The sequence below is a fragment of the Sinocyclocheilus grahami genome, unplaced genomic scaffold (assembly GCF_001515645.1).
Source record: "Sinocyclocheilus grahami isolate Dianchi unplaced genomic scaffold, SAMN03320097.WGS_v1.1 scaffold703.1, whole genome shotgun sequence".
NCBI classification, from domain to species: Eukaryota; Metazoa; Chordata; class Actinopteri; order Cypriniformes; family Cyprinidae; genus Sinocyclocheilus; species Sinocyclocheilus grahami.
In genome coordinates this window covers 580,813-600,008 of record NW_015505882.1, presented here as the reverse complement: position 1 = coordinate 600,008, position 19,196 = coordinate 580,813, and the positions used below count along the sequence as shown (strand labels likewise).

The 19,196-nt window shown below is 38.6% G+C and overlaps 2 protein-coding genes across 5 annotated transcripts; one reads left to right on the top strand and one right to left on the bottom strand.

The window, feature by feature from the left end:
* Positions 1-210: 210 nt before the first annotated feature.
* On the top strand, positions 211-4,844 carry LOC107559866 (intermediate filament protein ON3-like). Of its 3 annotated transcripts, XM_016243886.1 has the most exons (10): positions 211-619; positions 656-879; positions 2,192-2,400; positions 2,502-2,562; positions 2,672-2,767; positions 2,853-3,017; positions 3,111-3,236; positions 3,470-3,690; positions 3,800-3,852; positions 3,964-4,844. In XM_016243886.1, the coding sequence occupies exons 1-10, from the start codon at positions 337-339 to the stop codon at positions 4,194-4,196; spliced, it is 1,671 nt and encodes a 556-aa protein (XP_016099372.1). In that variant the 5' UTR covers positions 211-336; the 3' UTR covers positions 4,197-4,844. The 3 variants fall into 3 exon arrangements, with proteins under 3 accessions (XP_016099372.1, XP_016099371.1, XP_016099370.1); XM_016243885.1 differs by having other exon boundaries at positions 211-879; positions 3,970-4,844; XM_016243884.1 differs by having other exon boundaries at positions 211-879.
* Positions 4,845-6,675: 1,831 nt separating this feature from the next.
* Positions 6,676-18,274, bottom strand: LOC107559857 (mitogen-activated protein kinase 14A-like). 2 transcript variants are annotated; one of them, XM_016243868.1, is made up of 12 exons: positions 18,068-18,274; positions 15,191-15,320; positions 13,705-13,763; positions 13,366-13,477; positions 13,179-13,208; positions 9,433-9,480; positions 9,118-9,232; positions 8,867-8,938; positions 8,711-8,790; positions 8,533-8,611; positions 7,146-7,319; positions 6,676-6,987 (listed from the first exon to the last, which is right to left on the bottom strand). In XM_016243868.1, the coding sequence occupies exons 1-12, from the start codon at positions 18,184-18,186 to the stop codon at positions 6,926-6,928; spliced, it is 1,080 nt and encodes a 359-aa protein (XP_016099354.1). In that variant the 5' UTR covers positions 18,187-18,274; the 3' UTR covers positions 6,676-6,925. The 2 variants fall into 2 exon arrangements, with proteins under 2 accessions (XP_016099354.1, XP_016099353.1); XM_016243867.1 differs by lacking the exon at positions 18,068-18,274 and adding an exon at positions 17,676-17,891.
* Between the last annotated feature and the right edge of the window lie 922 nt (positions 18,275-19,196).

Sequence of the window (19,196 nt, the reverse complement as noted above, 5' to 3'; positions counted from 1 at the left end):
CTCTCCTAATTTCTCCACTTTACGTGAGTGTGTATGCATAAAAGTCAGGGTGTGGCCAGGCCTTCTCTGCTGAAAGTGCTCCCATACCAGCCCAGCAAGATGGGTGTGTATATCACTTGGACAGGGGCGAAAGGCAGGACAAGAGCCTGAGGCTGAAAGGGGAGTGGTCAGGTGAGCCCCTCCCGTAGCATAAGGTATAAAAGCTGCTGCACTCATTGAAGAAGGCACTCAGAGGGATTTAACTTTCCTCTTAGTGAGCTCTCCTGCTCTGGATTTCTCTGTCTCATCCTGTTCTTTCTCTGTCTGATCCTCACCCCTTCATAGACAACAGCAGCCATGACTTCGTTCAAAACCACTACCTACAGTACCAGCGGTGGAAGCATGAGCGGCGGCATGGGTGGAGGCATAAGGAAGTCCTTCTCTAGCATGTCTGCCAGTGCAGCACCCATTGGCAGCAGGATGAGCTCTGTGTCATTCCGTCGCTCTGGCGGTGGCGGTGGCGGCGGCGGTGGCTTTGGCGGAGGATCTGGAGCAAGTTTCGGCTACAGCATTGGCGGCGGTGGCGGCGGCTATGGAGGAGGTCTCGGAGGAGGTTACGGCGGTGGTGCAGGATTCGGCGGTGGTTCAGGATTCGGTGGTGGTTCAGGATTCGGTGGTGGTTCAGGATTCGGCGGTGGTTCAGGATTCGGTGGTGGTGCAGGATTCGGTCTAGGTGGAGGGTTCCCAGGTGGTATGGCACCCATCACAGCTGTCACAGTTAACCAGAGCCTCCTAGCCCCACTGAACCTAGAAATCGACCCCAACATCCAAGTTGTCCGCACCCAGGAGAAAGAGCAGATTAAGAACCTCAACAACCGCTTCGCTTCCTTCATTGACAAGGTTAGTCTTCTCTTTTCAAGCATACACAGTTGTACAACACAACAATCTCATTTTGCACCTCCAACATTTTGACTTTTCATCTGAATGTTGGGTTTTCATGCACACATTTGAAGGGCCTTCATATGAGCTGGGTTCTTCTCATTAAATATTTAACAGCCAGGAAATCCTCCTAGTGTCAAATTCCATATAACGGTAAACCCATAGGAGACAGGCCGGCATAGCATATGCCACAGTTTGCATTATTATCACTACATCTCAGTCAAGCAGTCAAAGTCTATATTTTAGCACAGGCTTGAGTTTTTTTTTTTTTTCTTCTTCTTGTATGCAATTGTTCTTAGACAGTGAGGGTGAGTTTGGAAACCCAAGCCAGGTGAGATCCAATGACTAGGCCAATCCAAATAAGGGCATGGATCAAGTTTGCCATCTATCCCTATGGCAGCAATGCAGATATGTGTGTGTATGTGTGTGTGCAACAGATGAGCATCATCTTTAACTCTTACTCAATGCAATACCTGTCATAAAAATGGCACCAATTCTCATAGGGGTAACTTTATGTAAGTCCTAACACTAATTTTAATTTAACCTAAATAAAACAAGTTTCCTGTTTTGATTCTCTGACACCTTTGGGGAATTCACGATGTGACCACACCTTGTAAATTTCACCCCCTTACCTAGGTGCTACGCCCATTTGTATGATTCTGGCAAGAGATATGATCAGCAATCATGTAGCTCACATAACTCTACTGATGTCATTGATGCTTTGTTCTTTTTATGTGAATCCTGCAAATTCAAAGTCATTGTGAGATTTTGCAGGAATTTAATTGCATGGCATAAATCTGCTGGAGGGTGGGAACAGTTAGCACCTGAGGGTAAGGCGTGCCATATTATCTCTGTTAAGGCCTGCCACTTGGCACAGGTCTCCTAGGAGCCTCGCCCTTTATGCCAGGAGGGAAACATAGTTTTGGGAGCATAAGTTGGAGCATGGAGAGTCTGAACATGTTGTGGTGTCACTTGAGGTTAGCATTTCATTATCTCCAAAGGGGAGTGTGCATATTAAGAGGACAGTTACTCCACGAAAAGAATATACAAGCTGTGCTGGCCAACATGGCATGGCACTAATGCTACTAAATTCCTCTAAAGGTGCCAAAGGTGTGTCACCGCAAGTCCTGATATGCAATAAGAGGCATGCTTCATAATTACTGTAAAGGACATATCTTGTGGCATGAGTAATGGCAGATCAAAGATCCTTGATGTTCTCCTTTCCTAATAAAGCCATTTATTAAAATTGTTTACTGGTTTATCTCCAATACAGGTGCGTTTCCTGGAACAGCAGAACAAAGTACTTGAGACAAAATGGAGTTTACTGCAGGACCAGACCACCACCCGCTCCAACATCGATGCCATGTTCGAGGCCTACATCGCCAACCTGCGCAGACAGCTTGACGGACTTGGTAATGAGAAGATGAAGCTAGAAGGAGAGCTGAAGAACATGCAGAACTTGGTAGAGGACTTCAAGAACAAGTAAGTAGCTGTGCAAGAGCAGGTTTATAGTCTATGGATTACACTTTGTGTGCATGGTATAATTAGCACAATATACTAAAGCAGAAAACTTATCTTTGCAGATATGAGGATGAAATCAACAAGCGTGCCTCAGTGGAAAATGAATTTGTCCTGCTCAAGAAGGTAAGACACTTGGCTGCTGTCTTGATTCTCTAGTTATAGTTTACATTTCTTTTCATTGTACATCTGTAAAGGCCACATACTATATTGAGCTCCGTTCATGTCTTCATAGGATGTTGATGCCGCCTACATGAACAAGGTTGAGCTTGAGGCCAAGCTTGATTCTCTTCAAGATGAAATTAACTTCCTCAGGGCCATCTTTGAGGAGGTAAGAGTTTGATGAAACTATATTACCACTGAGATGCTAGTTTTCAATGTTAGGTTTATCTCGAACATTCATCTTGCAATTTTAGGAGCTGCGTGATCTCCAGGGACAGATCAAAGACACATCAGTCATTGTGGAAATGGACAACAGTCGCAGCCTGGACATGGATTCCATTGTTGCTGAGGTCCGTGCACAGTATGAGGACATCGCCAACCGCAGCCGTGCTGAGGCTGAGTCGTGGTACAAACAGAAGGTGAGAAAAGACATTCAAGCATCAAACCAACATTATTTTGAAGCAATCAACTGACAGACTCTAATCACAATGACTCTCTTTTTCACCACCTAGTTCGAGGAGATGCAGTCATCTGCCGGCAAATATGGAGATGACCTTCGCAACACCAAGCAGGAGATTGCTGAGCTCAACCGCATGATCAGCAGACTTCAGAATGAAATCGAAGCTGTCAAGGGACAAGTAAGAATTTTGTTAGTCTTTGGATGCTTTTGGATGAAGTTTAAACCTGAATTACATTTACAACCAACCAAATCCTTACTGTGTACTAAATGTACTTTCAAAGAAAAAGTTGTATTTTCAATGATGAAAATGTGCATGTTATGTTGGAAATTACGTGATCAAAAGGAGTTCCTAAGGACAGGAATAATGTAAAAGTGTTGCTGAAAACTGAAGTAGTAATGTCTTCTGCTCAGCGTGCCAACCTAGAAGCTCAGATCGCTGAGGCTGAGGAGCGTGGAGAACTGGCAGTGAAGGATGCCAAGCTCCGCATTAAGGACCTGGAAGAGGCCCTGCAAAGAGCAAAGCAGGATATGGCGCGCCAGGTGCGTGAGTACCAGGAGCTCATGAATGTCAAACTGGCCTTGGACATTGAGATCGCCACCTACAGGAAACTTCTGGAAGGCGAGGAGAGCAGGTCAGTCTCTTTGCTATTTTGAAAGTATATTTTTCTGTTAATTTAATTTTCTGTAATGTGTCTTTTATATTGATTTATGATTTAATTTATTTTCTTTTAACTTTGGCAGGATTGGTTCTGGTGGTGGCTCTGCAACCATCCACATCCAGGAGTCAAGCAGCAGTAAGCGTATTATCTTTTCCTATCATGACCGTAGACAAAAAGCATATAATTTGCTGTTAAAAACTGCATTGGTGTTCAGTAAAACTAATGTCTTTGTTTGTTGGTTCACAGGTGGTGGTGGCGGCGGCGGCGGCGGCAGCTTTGGATTCGGTGGTGGTGCTGGATATGGTAGTGGTTCTGGATATGGTGGTGGCGCCGGATTCGGTGGTGGTAGTGGCTTCAGCAGTGGCAGCGGCTATGGATATGGTGGTGGCTCAGGGATGTCCATTGGTGGTGGCGGCGGCGGCAGCAGCCAAATGTCAATGTCCCGCTCTGTGGTGCAGAGCCAGAAGCGTCGCTTTTAAAGCAATCATATCCACCCAGTTCCCCACTCCTGAATATCATCTACCACCTGGGCAACTCCTATCTTTTTCACACACTTCAATGCTTCATAACTTTTTGATGTGTTTAACCCCCAAGAACCACAGTGACCCAAAGAGACTTTCATGTCAAAGTGTTATATCAGAACGGCTTTTCACGCTCACTGTGTTGTCTTTGATTTTAGTTTTTTCCTCTTGGCATCGCTCCTCATCCAGAGTACAAATTGTCCTTAAGGGGATGCACAATGAGAAAGGAGCTAATGAGACAGACAAAGCATGGAGCTCAAGTACTTCTTCAGGGTGAATAGCTTTTGTTGCTCTATGTCATGACATGCAAGTATTAAACACACAAAATGAATTATTTTTCAGCTGACTCAGAATTCTGCATCACTACAACCAGCATTGTCAATGTTTCTGCTGCATACTCATAGTGCAACAAAATCTACTCATTTGAGACTGTACTGCCCTTAAAGAGGGGTAACTGTGAGGCAAATCTCAGTTATTACCCAAGTTTTACTCTTTCCTTTTCCTGATTTTGGATGATGGGCTGATGAGCTATTCTTATGTCAAAATTGTTGTATTCATCGAGCCATGTACCACATGGAAACACCAATAAATCAGGGTTACATAAAATCATTTGTCTTCAGTTGTTATTTCTTCAACCTTTCTTTTTTTTTTACACAGCATAGCAATTTAGAAATGCAACAAAAACTGTTTAATTTAATTATCACTGCTATAGAGATATTTGGGTCAATAACATGCAAGAGTGTCCACAATAAAGAAAGGGGGGGGGGGTAAAGTTCTTTATGGTTTAGAAAAACTTTTAGACCAATTTCAAGAAAAGTTTACATTTAGAGATATTTGGGTCAATAACAAAAAAAAAAAAAAAAGGAGGGGGGGGGGGGGGGGGGTAAAGTTCTTTATGGTTTAGAAAAACTTTTAGACCAATTTCAAGAAAAGTTTACATTTAATGACCCTAAAAATGTAGTGTAAAAAGTAATAACATATTTGACTTACACCTTAAATATATGTGAGTGTACACATCTTTATCATTACTTTCAAAAGGATTTAAAAATTGTATGGTTACTTTTTTTGAATGTTGCGATTTCATTCATAAATGTCATTACATTTTTGGTTAGTCACAACACATGAGAATTACTTTAATTTGTGAAAATAATTTTTTTTTCTTCTAAGAAATAATAATAGAAGATCATGCCAAACTACTTAGTATAAGGTTTTCTTTTTAAAAATGTCATTCTTTTAATGTGCCGTTTTTTGCCATCTCATCCTGATAATTTTGACCCATATTTTGAATTCACACTAGCAAACATAATATCCATATGGAAGACAAATTAGCTAGCATCCATACAACATGGATCACAACAAAAAGTACCAACACATTCAACAAATGTACCATGGTAATACCAAGGTATTCTTTTAAGTACTTTGGTTTTTGTAATTAACAAACCTGTAAGGCCAGTAATTATTAATACAAATAATTAAGAATAAGCATAAAATAATATTACAGTGGGAAACAAGGACATTTATCTAATATCTCACCTTCTAGATCCATGTAACCAACTATTTGAGACTGTGGAAAACAAATGTAAAAGGGTTTAAATCTGAAAAATGAAACACTCATATTGATCCACCACTGTTCTGAATATTGACTACACTGTTAGTAAGTGAAGCTGGTAAGGAAAAAGACACTCTTATTGTGACGTTCACCTCAAGACTAGAAAGGGCAACAGGTGCAACACTCAGAAAACATGAGGACAACAAAAGTACCAACTCTTCAGAGAGTTAAATACCGCTGTTAAAAGTACACTACACATTAAACATTTGTTGGCTAAACAGATAAATACTTCCCAACCACTATTTAAACGCATTCCCATAGGACCTAAAAACCACACCTGACCAGGCAGTGCCAAAATATCAGGTTGCAACAGGCAAACTAAGCCTCCATTCAATGAGGATTTAGCTGGCAGGTCAGTTAGTATTACTCATACTCTTTAAAGGACAATTCTGTTGTTGTTTAAGTGGATGGACCTGATAGCAATTGTCCTGTGAGAGATACAAACCTCAGTCGAAAGCAGCTGATTGATTTATCAGAGTGAAGACCTTGCGAGCAGGTCAAATGTGCTTTTTGCTGCACTGTCATCCAGCAGATCTAAAATTCCTTTACCGGTGCAGGCAGGACTCTTCAAAGCAGACTGGCATGTTTGAATGGAGATTTGAGGTAACTTTAAAGTACTAACTTTACCTACCAAATACTGCCCCCTAATGGTAAATTAACATTTTACTGTACATCTAATTGTTACTGTACATCTGATTGTTTGTTATAAAATACAATAAATAATAGTTCATATTAAACATCACTATAATATAATATAGTACAATATAATATTAATTAAGAACAAAGGCATCCACAAAAAAAATCATTTATTTTTTACACTTTTATCTTTCCTCACTTCATTATCTTAAAATACTTGAGTTCTTAAAAATTCTTTAAAAGTTGGTTTACACACTTAGACATAGTCAATATCTATTTAGTTAACATTGATAACAAAAAAGGATGATATCTATTGAACTGTTCTTGAAAACAACAGGTTTTAAAGATGTCTTGCCAAAGGCATTTGACAAAAAAAGCAAACAATAGTTCATCAGTGTTGTAATTCTTTGGAGTGCTGTTCTCCTGATGTGAATATGAGGTATTATGTTGCAGTCACTCTGGGGTTGTCTGGGTCAAATGTCATGATCTCCATGTGGATAAGACCTGTGAGACATGAAAAGGCAGAATAGCGTTAAAAATATAAATTATGTCAAGATCAACATTAGAATTTAGAAATGTTTCCGAGCAGATTAAACAGAATGCCAGAGCGTCAGATGTTAAATAAGATAGAGCTGTATATGTGTGTATGCATATGCTCTCACTCTTCCATTCGCTGACAGCCAGATCCAGACTCTCAAAGGAATCATCATATGCAGGAGACACAGGCTCGTTTTCAGGGTCATGGAACTCAGAAAGATATGGATGCGAAAGACCGTTTTTTGCCGTAAGTCTGACCTCCGGGTCTAAAACCAGCATGCCTTCCAACAGGTCGATGGCTGTTGATGGAACACACATTGAATCAAAGCTAAATTACAGTAAAAAAAAACAAAATGCATCAGATGGGAAACCCTGTCAAGACAAACGCTATTATTGGCTTTACAAAGCCTTGTTTGAGAGTTTAGAATAGTATTAAATGCTTAAAGCTTTGTCAAGCAATAATAATAATAACAGCTATCATAGTAATATAGTAGTTAATGTACTAGTCTGCCACTAGAGGGTGACATTTCCTCATTCAAAACCAATGCAATATCACACAAATGCATTTGTGACAAGACAATTAAAGGAACAGTTCACCCAAAAATGAAAATTTGCTGAAAATGTACCCACTCTCTGGACCTCGGCAGCAAATGAGTGCCATCAGAATAAGAGTCCGAAAGGCTGATAAAAACATCACAATGGCGGCGATAGCCTCGAGGGTAGCACGCTGACATATGATGCATTTGCACTTTGGGTGTCCCGAGTTTGAGTCCCAGCTTGCGGACATTTCCCAATTCTGCTCTGCCCCTCATCTCTCCCACTTGCCTCCTGTCAAATTCTACACTGTCCTATCAAATAAAGACAAAAATGGCAAAAATATATCTTTAAAAAAAAAACATTGCAATAATCCACAAGTAATCCACACGACTCCAGTCCATCAGTTAATGTCTTGTGAAGTGAAAAGCTCTGTGTTTGTAAGAAACAAATCCATCAAGTCATTTCAAATGGACTGGAATGGTTTTGCTTGTAAATGGTGCTTAATCTGTGCATATTTCTTCTTTTTTACTGGAGAAAGCAATGGTAGAAGACTCATATTTTAGCCTAAAGCAATGATTTGAAGTTAAAAATGTCTTAATAATGGATTTGCTTATTAAAAACATGCAGCCTTTCGCTTCACAAGATGTTAATTGATGGACTGGAGTCGTGAGGATTACTTGTGGATTATTGTGATGTTTTTATCAGCTGTTTGGACTCTCATTCTGACGGCACCCATTCACTGCAGAGGATCCATTGGTGTACAAGTGATGGAATGCTACATTTCTCCAAATCTGTTCTGATGAAGAAACAGAATCATCCACATCTTTGATGGCCTAGGGTGAGTCCATTTTCAGCAAATTTTAAATTTTGTGGGGTGAACTATTCTTGTTAACCTGTTAGATAATACTTACTGAGTGCTATTAGTTTTTTTAAATATTTATGAAATTGAAGTCGATTTAGGAGTTGTGGACATACCATTAGGATCCATACCGGAAAAGACCTCTTTGAAGGCCTTTTTCTTTTGGACTGGAAGTGTGCGAACATATGATTGTGCCTGCAAACCCATCAATACAATAACGAAAAATAGACTCATAAAAAGATTCACACGTTCCTAAAACAGACAGTAAGAGTTGGTCTGATGGTATTTGCCTACATCTTTGCTTTGCATTTTCTGAACAAGCATTGAGTTTGGTGTGCCTGTCAAGTTGAGGATCTTCTTCAGCTGGTCAATACCTTAACATGGCGTTAAAGAATAGGCACTCCTTTGGTCAACAGATATTTTTAAAAAGTGAGGTGAGAGAAAGGATACTGTCAGTGCCTGGGAAAAGCACCTCTCCTGTTATCATCTCAGCCAGGATGCAGCCAGCAGACCAAACATCAACTGAGAACAGAAGAACAGAAGAACAGAACTGAGTGACAAAACACTAGTGGTATGGTCCAAGATACAACAGAAGAGCAGAACAGAATATGACCCATCCACAGAAGACACAAAATAAAAAAAATAGTCAACCTCTTACTTTTTAAATCACCTTGTACACAACGTGTTGGGTCAAAGGTCACCTGTTTGAGTATAATGCATCCAGTTGAAAATGACTTCAGGGGCTCTGTACCAGCGTGTCACCACATAGCCCGTCATCTCAGTTTCAGCGTGTCTCGCCAGTCCAAAGTCCAGGATCTAACAAAGAGTGTAAGAAAGCACATAGTATAGGCCACATAGTAGTTAAACAAAACAAAACAAAAAATGGACAAAAAGTGTCGAAAGGTTTCAGGAGTGAAACAAATGAACATTTGTCCGTTATATTATTTGCAATATTGTAAAAATTATTCTGCTGGTCATTCATTTTATCAACATTATATTTAACTTTGTTATGTTACCTTTAATTCACAGTTTTCATCCACTGCAAGGTTACTAGGCTTAAGATCCTGAAACAAGACATCAGTGATTACCTTAATTTCATCATATCAGCGACTGTGTTTACATGCACAGGAATATTCCAATAGGCCTATTAATCAGAATTTGGCCATATTGTGAAGTACAAACCCAATTCCAAAAAAGTTGGGACACTGTACAAATTGTAAGTAAAAAAGGAATGGAATAATTTACAAATCTCATAAACTTATATTTTATTCACAATAGAATATAGATAACATATCAAATGTTGAAAGTGAGACATTTTGAAATGTCATGCCAAATATTGGCTCATTTTGGATTTCATGAGAGCTACACATTCCAAAAAAGTTGGGACAGGTAGCAATAAGAGGCCGGAAAAATTAAATGTACATATAAGGAACAGCTGGAAGACCAATTTGCAACTTATTAGGTCAATTGGCAACATGATTGAGTATAAAAAGAGCCTCTCAGAGTGGCAGTGTCTCTCAGAAGTCAAGATGGGCAGAGGATCACCAATTCCCCCAATGCTGCAGCTAAAAATAGTGGAGCAATATCAGAAAGGAGTTTCTCAGAGAAAAATTGCAAAGAGTTTGAAGTTATCATCATCTACAGTGCATAATATCATCCAAAGATTCAGAGAATCTGGAACAATCTCTGTGCGTAAGGGTCAAGGCCGGAAAACCATACTGGATGCCCGTGATCTTCGGGCCCTTAGACGGCACTGCATCACATACAGGAATGCTACTGTAATGGAAACCACAACATGGGCTCAGGAATACTTCCAGAAAACATTGTCGGTGAACCCAATCCACCGTGCCATTCGCCGTTGCCGGCTAAAACTCTATAGGTCAAAAAAGAAGACATATCTAAACATGATCCAGAAGCGCAGGCGTTTTCTCTGGGCCAAGGCTCATTTAAAATGGACTGTGGCAAAGTGGAAAACTGTTCTGTGGTCAGACGAATCAAAATTTGAAGTTCTTTTTGGAAAACTGGGACGCCATGTCATCCGGACTAAAGAGGACAAGGACAACCCAAGTTGTTATCAGCGCTCAGTTCAGAAGCCTGCATCTCTGATGGTATGGGGTTGCATGAGTGCATGTGGCATGGGCAGCTTACACATCTGGAAAGGCACCATCAATGCTGAAAGGTATATCCAAGTTCTAGAACAACATATGCTCCCATCCAGACGTCGTCTCTTTCAGGGAAGACCTTGCATTTTCCAACATGACAATGCCAGACCACATACTGCATCAATTACAACATCATGGCTGCGTAGAAGGATCCGGGTACTGAAATGGCCAGCCTGCAGTCCAGATCTTTCACCCATAGAAAACATTTGGCACATCATAAAGAGGAAGATGCGACAAAGAAGACCTAAGACAGTTGAGCAACTAGAAGCCTGTATTAGACAAGAATGGGACAACATTCCTATTCCTAAACTTGAGCAACTTGTCTCCTCAGTCCCCAGACGTTTGCAGACTGTTATAAAAAGAAGAGGGGATGCCACACAGTACAAACCCAATTCCAAAAATGTTGGGACACTGTACAAATTGTGAGTAAAAAAGGAATGGAATAATTTACAAATCTCATAAACTTATATTTTATTCACAATAGAATATAGATAACATATCAAATGTTGAAAGTGAGACATTTTGAAATGTCATGCCAAATATTGGCTCATTTTGGATTTCATGAGAGCTACACATTCCAAAAAAGTTGGGACAGGTAGCAATAAGAGGCCGGAAAAGTTAAATGTACATATAAGGAACAGCTGGAGGACCAATTTGCAACTTATTAGGTCAATTGGCAACATGATTGGGTATAAAAAGAGCCTCTCAGAGTGGCAGTGTCTCTCAGAAGTCAAGATGGGCAGAGGATCACCAATTCCCCCAATGCTGCGGCGAAAAATAGTGGAGCAATATCAGAAAGGAGTTTCTCAGAGAAAAATTGCAAAGAGTTTGAAGTTATCATCATCTACAGTGCATAATATCATCCAAAGATTCAGAGAATCTGGAACAATCTCTGTGCGTAAGGGTCAAGGCCGGAAAACCATACTGGATGCCCGTGATCTTCGGGCCCTTAGACGGCACTGCATCACATACAGGAATGCTACTGTAATGGAAATCACAACATGGGCTCAGGAATACTTCCAGAAAACATTGTCGGTGAACACAATCCACCGTGCCATTCGCCGTTGCCGGCTAAAACTCTAAAAAGAAGCAAAGAAGCCATATCTAAACATGATCCAGAAGCGCAGGCGTTTTCTCTGGGCCAAGGCTCATTTAAAATGGAAAATGGAAAAGTGGAAAACTGTTCTGTGGTCAGACGAATCAAAATTTGAAGTTCTTTTTGGAAAACTGGGACGCCATGTCATCCGGACTAAAGAGGACAAGGACAACCCAAGTTGTTATCAGCGCTCAGTTCAGAAGCCTGCATCTCTGATGGTATGGGGTTGCATGAGTGCGTGTGGCATGGGCAGCTTACACATCTGGAAAGGCACCATCAATGCTGAAATGTATATCCAAGTTCTAGAACAACATTTGCTCCCATCCAGACGTCGTCTCTTTTAGGGAAGACCTTGCATTTTCCAACATGACAATGCCAGACCACATACTGCATCAATTACAACATCATGGCTGCGTAGAAGAAGGATCTGGGTACTGAAATGGCCAGCCTGCAGTCCAGATCTTTCACCCATAGAAAACATTTGGCGCATCATAAAGAGGAAGATGCGATAAAGAAGACCTAAGACAGTTGAGCAACTAGAAGCCTGTATTAGACAAGAATGGGACAACATTCCTATTCCTAAACTTGAGCAACTTGTCTCCTCAGTCCCCAGACGTTTGCAGACTGTTATAAAAAGAAGAGGGGATGCCACACAGTGGTAAACATGGCCTTGTCCCAACTTTTTTGAGATGTGTTGATGCCATGACATTTAAAATCAACTTATTTTTCCCTTAAAATGATACATTTTCTCAGTTTAAACCTTTGATGTCATCTGTTGTATTCTGAGTAAAATATTGAAATTTAAAACTTCCACATCATTGCATTCTGTTTTTATTCACAATTTGTAGTGTCCCAACTTTTTTGGAATCGGGTTTGTAAATACATGAAACTAACATTTATTAAAAAAGACACATCATAGCCTCTATTTGTAGTAATCTCATGATTAACATTTGCATTTAATCATGCTTTTAAATTGATCAAAAGTGACAGTAAAGACATCAGTCTTTATGCAGTCTAAATGCTGTTCTTTTGAACTTTCTATTCATTAAAGAATCCCAGGGAACCATTATCACAGTTTCCACAAAAACTATTAAGTAGCACAACTGTTTTCAGCATTGATAATATGATAATAATCTGAAATGTTTCTAGGGCAGCAAATAAGCGAGTGATTTCTGAAGGATCGTGCGACACTGAAGGCTGGAGCAATGATGCTGACAATTTAGCTTTGCAGCTCAGGAATAAATTACATTTTAAAATATTTTCAGATAGAAAAAAATTCTAATAATATTTAACAATATTACTGTTTTTCTGTATTTTTGATTTTATGACTTTAGGGTAAGATATTCTAAAGTTATACATTTGCGCTTTGGCCAGTGGTTTGTCGCCTAATCAGTCTGTATTTTTTGAGCATAAGAGAATTCTTTCATAATCATAAAAAAAAAAAAAATCTTACTGACCCCAAGTATTTGAACACTAGTATATAAATAAGATTTGTTCTACATACCCGATGAATGATCCCAGCAGAATGGATATACTATGGAAAAAAGTATCAGTTACTATTTAGATGCAATATCAATCAAAATTCAATATCATCAATAATGGTGTTTAAGGAACTTGGTGTATGACATCTATCGAAAACATACAGAACGTAAGTACAGTGCAAAGTTTCAATGAACAGAATGAAGGCAGACCTTGAGTCCTCGCAGTATCTGATAGAACAGGTATGAGATGACTTTGCTGGTTAACTGTTTCCTCTTCATTATGTGCCCTAGATCCTGAGCAACAAACGGCATCACCATATAGCTGGGCAAAAAACATTAGAAAATGTAAGCGTTTCAATATTGTTGACCTTTGTATTTTTCAGTGTTGTTTTTCTATTCTGATTTTTAAAAAATTCTGCATAGAGCACATAGTCTCAATCACACATAAATACATCCACACATATGCATGCATGCACCGCATGCTTCAGCCTGTCATGACAAGCGTACAATTTTTGCACAGGAATGCATTTTGTTCATCTTGACACTCACAAAGTCTCAAATTTCTCCAGCGTGGAATCAGGGGTGAAGACATTAAGGAGGCAGATCACCTACAGAAAGAAGCATATATTTGCATTCAGGGTTGGTCTCTGCATTGCAAAGATTTGTTATGATTCATTTCACAATAATTCAGCATGACAAGTTATTAAGTTTAAGGCAATAATGGAAGAATGGCACATATAGTGTTTGTCAGTTTTTAATATCTTTCTCGCATTTTAGGAAGTAAATGGTAGTCCATAGAACTATCATAGTAGTACTAGCAGTCTGATTAGGCGACAATCCACTGGCCAAAGCGCAAATGTATAACTTTGGAATATCTTACCCTAAAGTCATAATTCTTTGCTCATGTATGTCTGTGGCTTATGGAGCACCTAAGGGGACATTTTTGTTCCCCTGAGAAACTTAGCTCCCAAACTTTTGCCCACAAAACTTTGGTCTTGGTACACAAAACGTTTGTATTCCCCCAAGAAACTCCAGGAGAGAATGCAAAAGTCGTGTTCGCTCACAAAACACAAAACTGGTGATGGAAATATGAGATGGGAGAAATGACTATATTTCAATGCTTTTGCAAGCGAACACAACATTTCTTGGGAGAATGCAAACTTTTGTTAGCGAATGCAAAAGTATTGAAATATTTTTTTCCCTACCATCTGATATGTTTTCCATTGCTATGTCCACTTAGGGGCTCCATAAGGACTTGCAGAATAAAATGATTAACCATTTTTCAATGTCTATCAAATGCTTGTTCACACATTTGAATGGATTCGTGTATTGTTATTTAGCTACTCCTCCTGTAATGGTTGTCGAACCTTCAAATCATCTTCAGACCCAGTTTTACTAACGTAATTGTATTTAAAATGAATATTTTTTCTAACTGATTGTATTTTTCAAAAACTAGCCACCAAGAGGTGTCTTGACTACAAAAATCTGTTCAGACCTATCAAATATATTGCACTTTTGTGATTAATCCCATAATTGCTGCTTGCGGCTGTTTATTTGCTGTTGCTTAAAAATCATTAAAGCAAACTTTGCCCTGGAAAACTTAATGCTGTTAAAAAAATAATTATGAATTTGAAATGCCAGTGACTTAACTGGTCTGGGATTTGAAAAGAGGATAAAATATAGCATTAATTATTCTTGCTACTCAACCAAAAGTCTATTTTAAACAAGCAGCAGTGTGAGGTCAGGCATATAATTTACTAAACACAGAAACCGGTTTGAGAAGATAAAGGGGGGCTTTCACAACAATAGTAGCATGAAATCTTTTCATTCTCTTTCAAATGACAGAAGGATTATGATGCTATTAAAACAACATACATACATAAAGCTCTGGTCTAAATGATAGTTCATAAATTAAAAGGCTGTCAAGAAGACAGTAAGAAAATGTAAGACAATGTAAATAATACAGAAACCTACAATATTTGATGAAAAGTCTGGTCTAGGTGTATTGCGTTCCTCTTGTGAATTTGAGACTTACATTGTCGTGCTGGATGTGACGGAGTAGCCGGAGTTCTCTGTAGGCGCGTTTAGCATGGATCAGAGACTGGAATGGTCTGTATAGCTTTTTAATGGCCACCTTTTCCTTTGTCTTCTGGTCAGTTGCAGAACTGCACACAAGTTATCATTAACCCCCATTAGAAACCTCATCACACGTTCATTTAACACAAAATTAGTTTCACAGATAACTTAGAGAGATGGCATGCAAGTCCCACTATTGCTAAAAAAATAAAATCTATATTCATTATATTCATTCATCATCATTATTATACTGGAGTCACAATTTTGATATAAAGAAATGTTACAGAACTAAGAGTTAAACTTCCCTTTTTCTGGTTCATTTCATTTTTCCTTGGTATTATCACATAATTGATGAGAAATTATGTATAATGTTCCTTTTAGATGATGTGCATTTTAGATCATGCATATTGAAATAATAATAAAAACAATATAGTACATTCTAAAAAATGCTGGGTTAAATACAACCCAGTGCTGGGTAAAATAGGGACAAACCCAACAATTGGGTTGTTTTGACCCAGCGGTTGGGTTACTACCCTGAAGGTTGGGTTAAACATTTAACCCAACCGCTGGGTCAAAACAGCCCAATTGCTGGTTTTGTCCCTATTTTACCCAGCACTGGGTTGTATTTAACCCAGCATTTTTTAGAGTGTACCATTCTGCACATTTGTAAATCCACTGTGCCCCACTTACTGCATTCAAAACAATTAGCTGCAGTAAAGCATGTGTTCAGGTTTTAGTTGCAATGTAGCGTTTTAGGAGAAAATTACATCCAAGAGGACTTTTATACAGAACAGCATGTAGCTTTACTGTACCCCATTATAGAAGACAGTATGTGTGAACTGAATCTTTCAATCTTAGAAAATGTCTTATATTTTGAGTCAAATTTTATTTTTAGATTTACAAAAAAAATACAAAATGATATAGCATAACATGCTGAAAAGATCAAGGCCATGATTTGTTCTGGTGCCATGACTTGTTCAAATATGGGTCAGATTTGACCTGTAGTAAAAATAAAAACATCATAATATAAATCCAATACCAAAACATATGTGGTATTTAAAGAATGTGCCTTACATACAAAGGGTAAAATATTAAATGAAAATAATACATAACCATACAACCAACAATACAAAACCCTTTTCATTTTATTCGTATATCAACTGTCATTCATTATCAACTGTCGAAAAGACTTTGCTCATGGCAGAAGAAAGCTATTGATTGAGACAATGTCAGTATTTTGGGGGGGATTTCTGTGTTATCAGCAAACGTGCTGAAACCTGCCCCTCAGGTATGTGAGTTCACATCTCTGTTAATTTCACCCAAGGCTCCCTCAGTCTCAGATCTATGTCATAGACGCATATTGCATATCAACTATGCTACTTGTATTACATGTGCATAATAAACATAAGTACACTGTAAAAAAAAATCCGTAAAATTTACGGTAAAAAAACGGCAGCTGTGGTTACCGGAATTTTACCGTAAAAAAACACGGTAGCAACGTTTTAGGTTTTACGGTTTTAACTTACATTTACAGTTAAATACCGTAATTTAATTTGATATAATGTTAATATATCAACCTATTGAAGTACTGAAATCTGTTTTGTACCTTTGTAATACACTGATAACCACCAAATGCAGGTGGTGATGAGAAAGTCACATGATGAACCAAAGCCCATCACAAGCAGCTTTTATATAATAACATATATAGAAGGTGCACAGTGTCATTCACACAAACACTTAACACCATCATGGTAACACACTATACTGAAATAATGCAATAAACATTCATTTAACAACATTAGGTGTAACACACAACCCTAATATACAAAACTGATAAGAAAAAACTAAGAAGAAACATAGTTATTTCAACAAAAAAACATCACATTTGAAATGTAACGCAGCGAATTCTGGGAATGTCAATTTACGGTTATTCACTGTGAATTATACGGTATTTTTCACTTCCAAAAACGGTATACTACCGTACAATTAATGTCTAATACATGTAATGTCCAATACAGTTTTTCACCGTATATAGTAGGGGAATTTACCGTTAACCATTTAACAGGTTTTTACTGTAGCATTTTTACAGTCTTTTACCGTTAAATTCACAGTCATAGCACTGGATTTTAAGTCAAATAATAATACTAATAATAATACATTAAGCGAATTTAATACATAGAATGAATACGTCTATACCACAGTTTTCAACATGAATAGTCAGAAATAATTAGGGTTCTTTTACAAACGAGTTCCATAATCTAGCATATATCCCCTAATCATAGCCTATAAACCTCCTTAACATATATAAACCCTTTCAGTCCCACTTAACATATATATTTGCCATATACCATATAGAAATCCCCCTTACATGTACAGTATAAACCACGGTTTGCATATGTAATTCTCTTTCTACATATAATAATTCAGCATAACAGCCCCCTTACCACACTGTCCCATAGGCTCCAGAGCCAACGGGCTTGAGTGAGGTGTATCGGTCAGGAACATCCCATGTAGTTTTCTGGATCTCCAGTCTGTGGAATCCCGCTTTCAGAGGTGAAGCCATGAATTCGTCCAGCTTATTCTGCGCACTGCTCGACCACTCGGATTGTTCACAGAGACACAGGTGAGCGCCAGTAAGTCTCGCGAGGACACGCCCACCTCCACGCTCCTTCACCGTCACGTGATTAAGGTGAGGGTCCTTGTTCTCTGCTCGTCCTTAACATATATATTTGCCATATACCATATAGAAATCCCCCTTACATGTACAGTATAAACCACGGTTTGCATATGTAATTCTCTTTCTACATATAATAATTCAGCATAACAGCCCCCTTACCACACTGTCCCATAGGCTCCAGAGCCAACGGGCTTGAGTGAGGTGTATCGGTCAGGAACATCCCATGTAGTTTTCTGGATCTCCAGTCTGTGGAATCCCGCTTTCAGAGGTGAAGCCATGAATTCGTCCAGCTTATTCTGCGCACTGCTCGACCACTCGGATTGTTCACAGAGACACAGGTGAGCGCCAGTAAGTCTCGCGAGGACACGCCCACCTCCGTGCTCCTTCACCGTCACGTGATTAAGGTGAGGGTCCTTGTTCTCTGCTCGTCCAAAAATAACAATTCGGATTTTAACAGTGGCTATTTGTCTTTTGCGCTGAATAGTGCACACCTGACTGCCGTCTGTCTTTGTTCATCAACAACAACTTTTGTTGAACGTCCAGGAAGTTGAGGGTTTTATTGACTACTACCATAAAAATGAAATAAACAAAATATCAGGAAGAATCTGAAAGCTCTTTGAGAGAGATCCCATTTCATTCTTTATGGTTTATAGTAACTGCAGTAACTGTTTGGTAGAAACTGATATAAAATATTCAAATATTTGTCCTAATATATAGGCCTAATATTTTCTGCATTTTCTGATATAATCCTATTTTTTTTGAAAATGTATTAAATTATATATTTATAATGTATAAAGACATAGGTGAGTTGTTACACTTTTTTACTTCAGTTTACTTCATGTTGTCACTATATGTAGTAAGTTGTCGTCTGTTATAGACAAAATGCATATAGATTTATGCATATATACACTACCATTCAAATGTTAGAGGCCAGCAATATTTTATTTCTTTTCTTTTTGAAAGGAATTAATACTTTTTATAGAAATTAATACTTAATTCAGCAAGGATGTTGTTACAATAGAAAACAGTTATTTTAGATTGTAATAGTTCACATTATTACAGTTTTTTTACTGTATTTTTATTACAGTCTCAAACCAAACTGGATATAGATTTGATGTCACTAACCGTGCAAACTTTAATCTTCACAAACGATGATTTCATCTTCAACAGCCTTGTTAAACTCAACTTTGTTTCCAGACAGACTGATAAAAAAGGCCATTAAGCTTGTACTCCCTGAAGACCATCAGATTAGAGCTTATTATATAAAAGAAAGTGTTTCCCAGTTTTG

What these genes read in the sequence shown, in the direction of transcription:
- LOC107559866 (XM_016243884.1), top strand. Translation starts at nt 337, where the DNA reads ATGACTTCGTTCAAAACCACTACCTACAGTACCAGCGGTGGAAGCATG. An exon ending in TCGCTTCCTTCATTGACAAG is followed by an intron (nt 880 to 2,191) that starts GTTAGTCTTCTC and finishes TCTCCAATACAG; the next exon opens with GTGCGTTTCCTGGAACAGCA. An exon ending in AATTTGTCCTGCTCAAGAAG is followed by an intron (nt 2,563 to 2,671) that starts GTAAGACACTTG and finishes ATGTCTTCATAG; the next exon opens with GATGTTGATGCCGCCTACAT.
- LOC107559857 (XM_016243868.1), bottom strand. Translation starts at nt 18,186, where the DNA reads ATGGCTTCACCTCTGAAAGCGGGATTCCACAGACTGGAGATCCAGAAA. An exon ending in GTCACATCCAGCACGACAAT is followed by an intron (nt 13,764 to 15,190) that starts GTAAGTCTCAAA and finishes TTCTTTCTGTAG; the next exon opens with GTGATCTGCCTCCTTAATGT. An exon ending in AGATACTGCGAGGACTCAAG is followed by an intron (nt 13,209 to 13,365) that starts GTCTGCCTTCAT and finishes TTTTTTCCATAG; the next exon opens with TATATCCATTCTGCTGGGAT.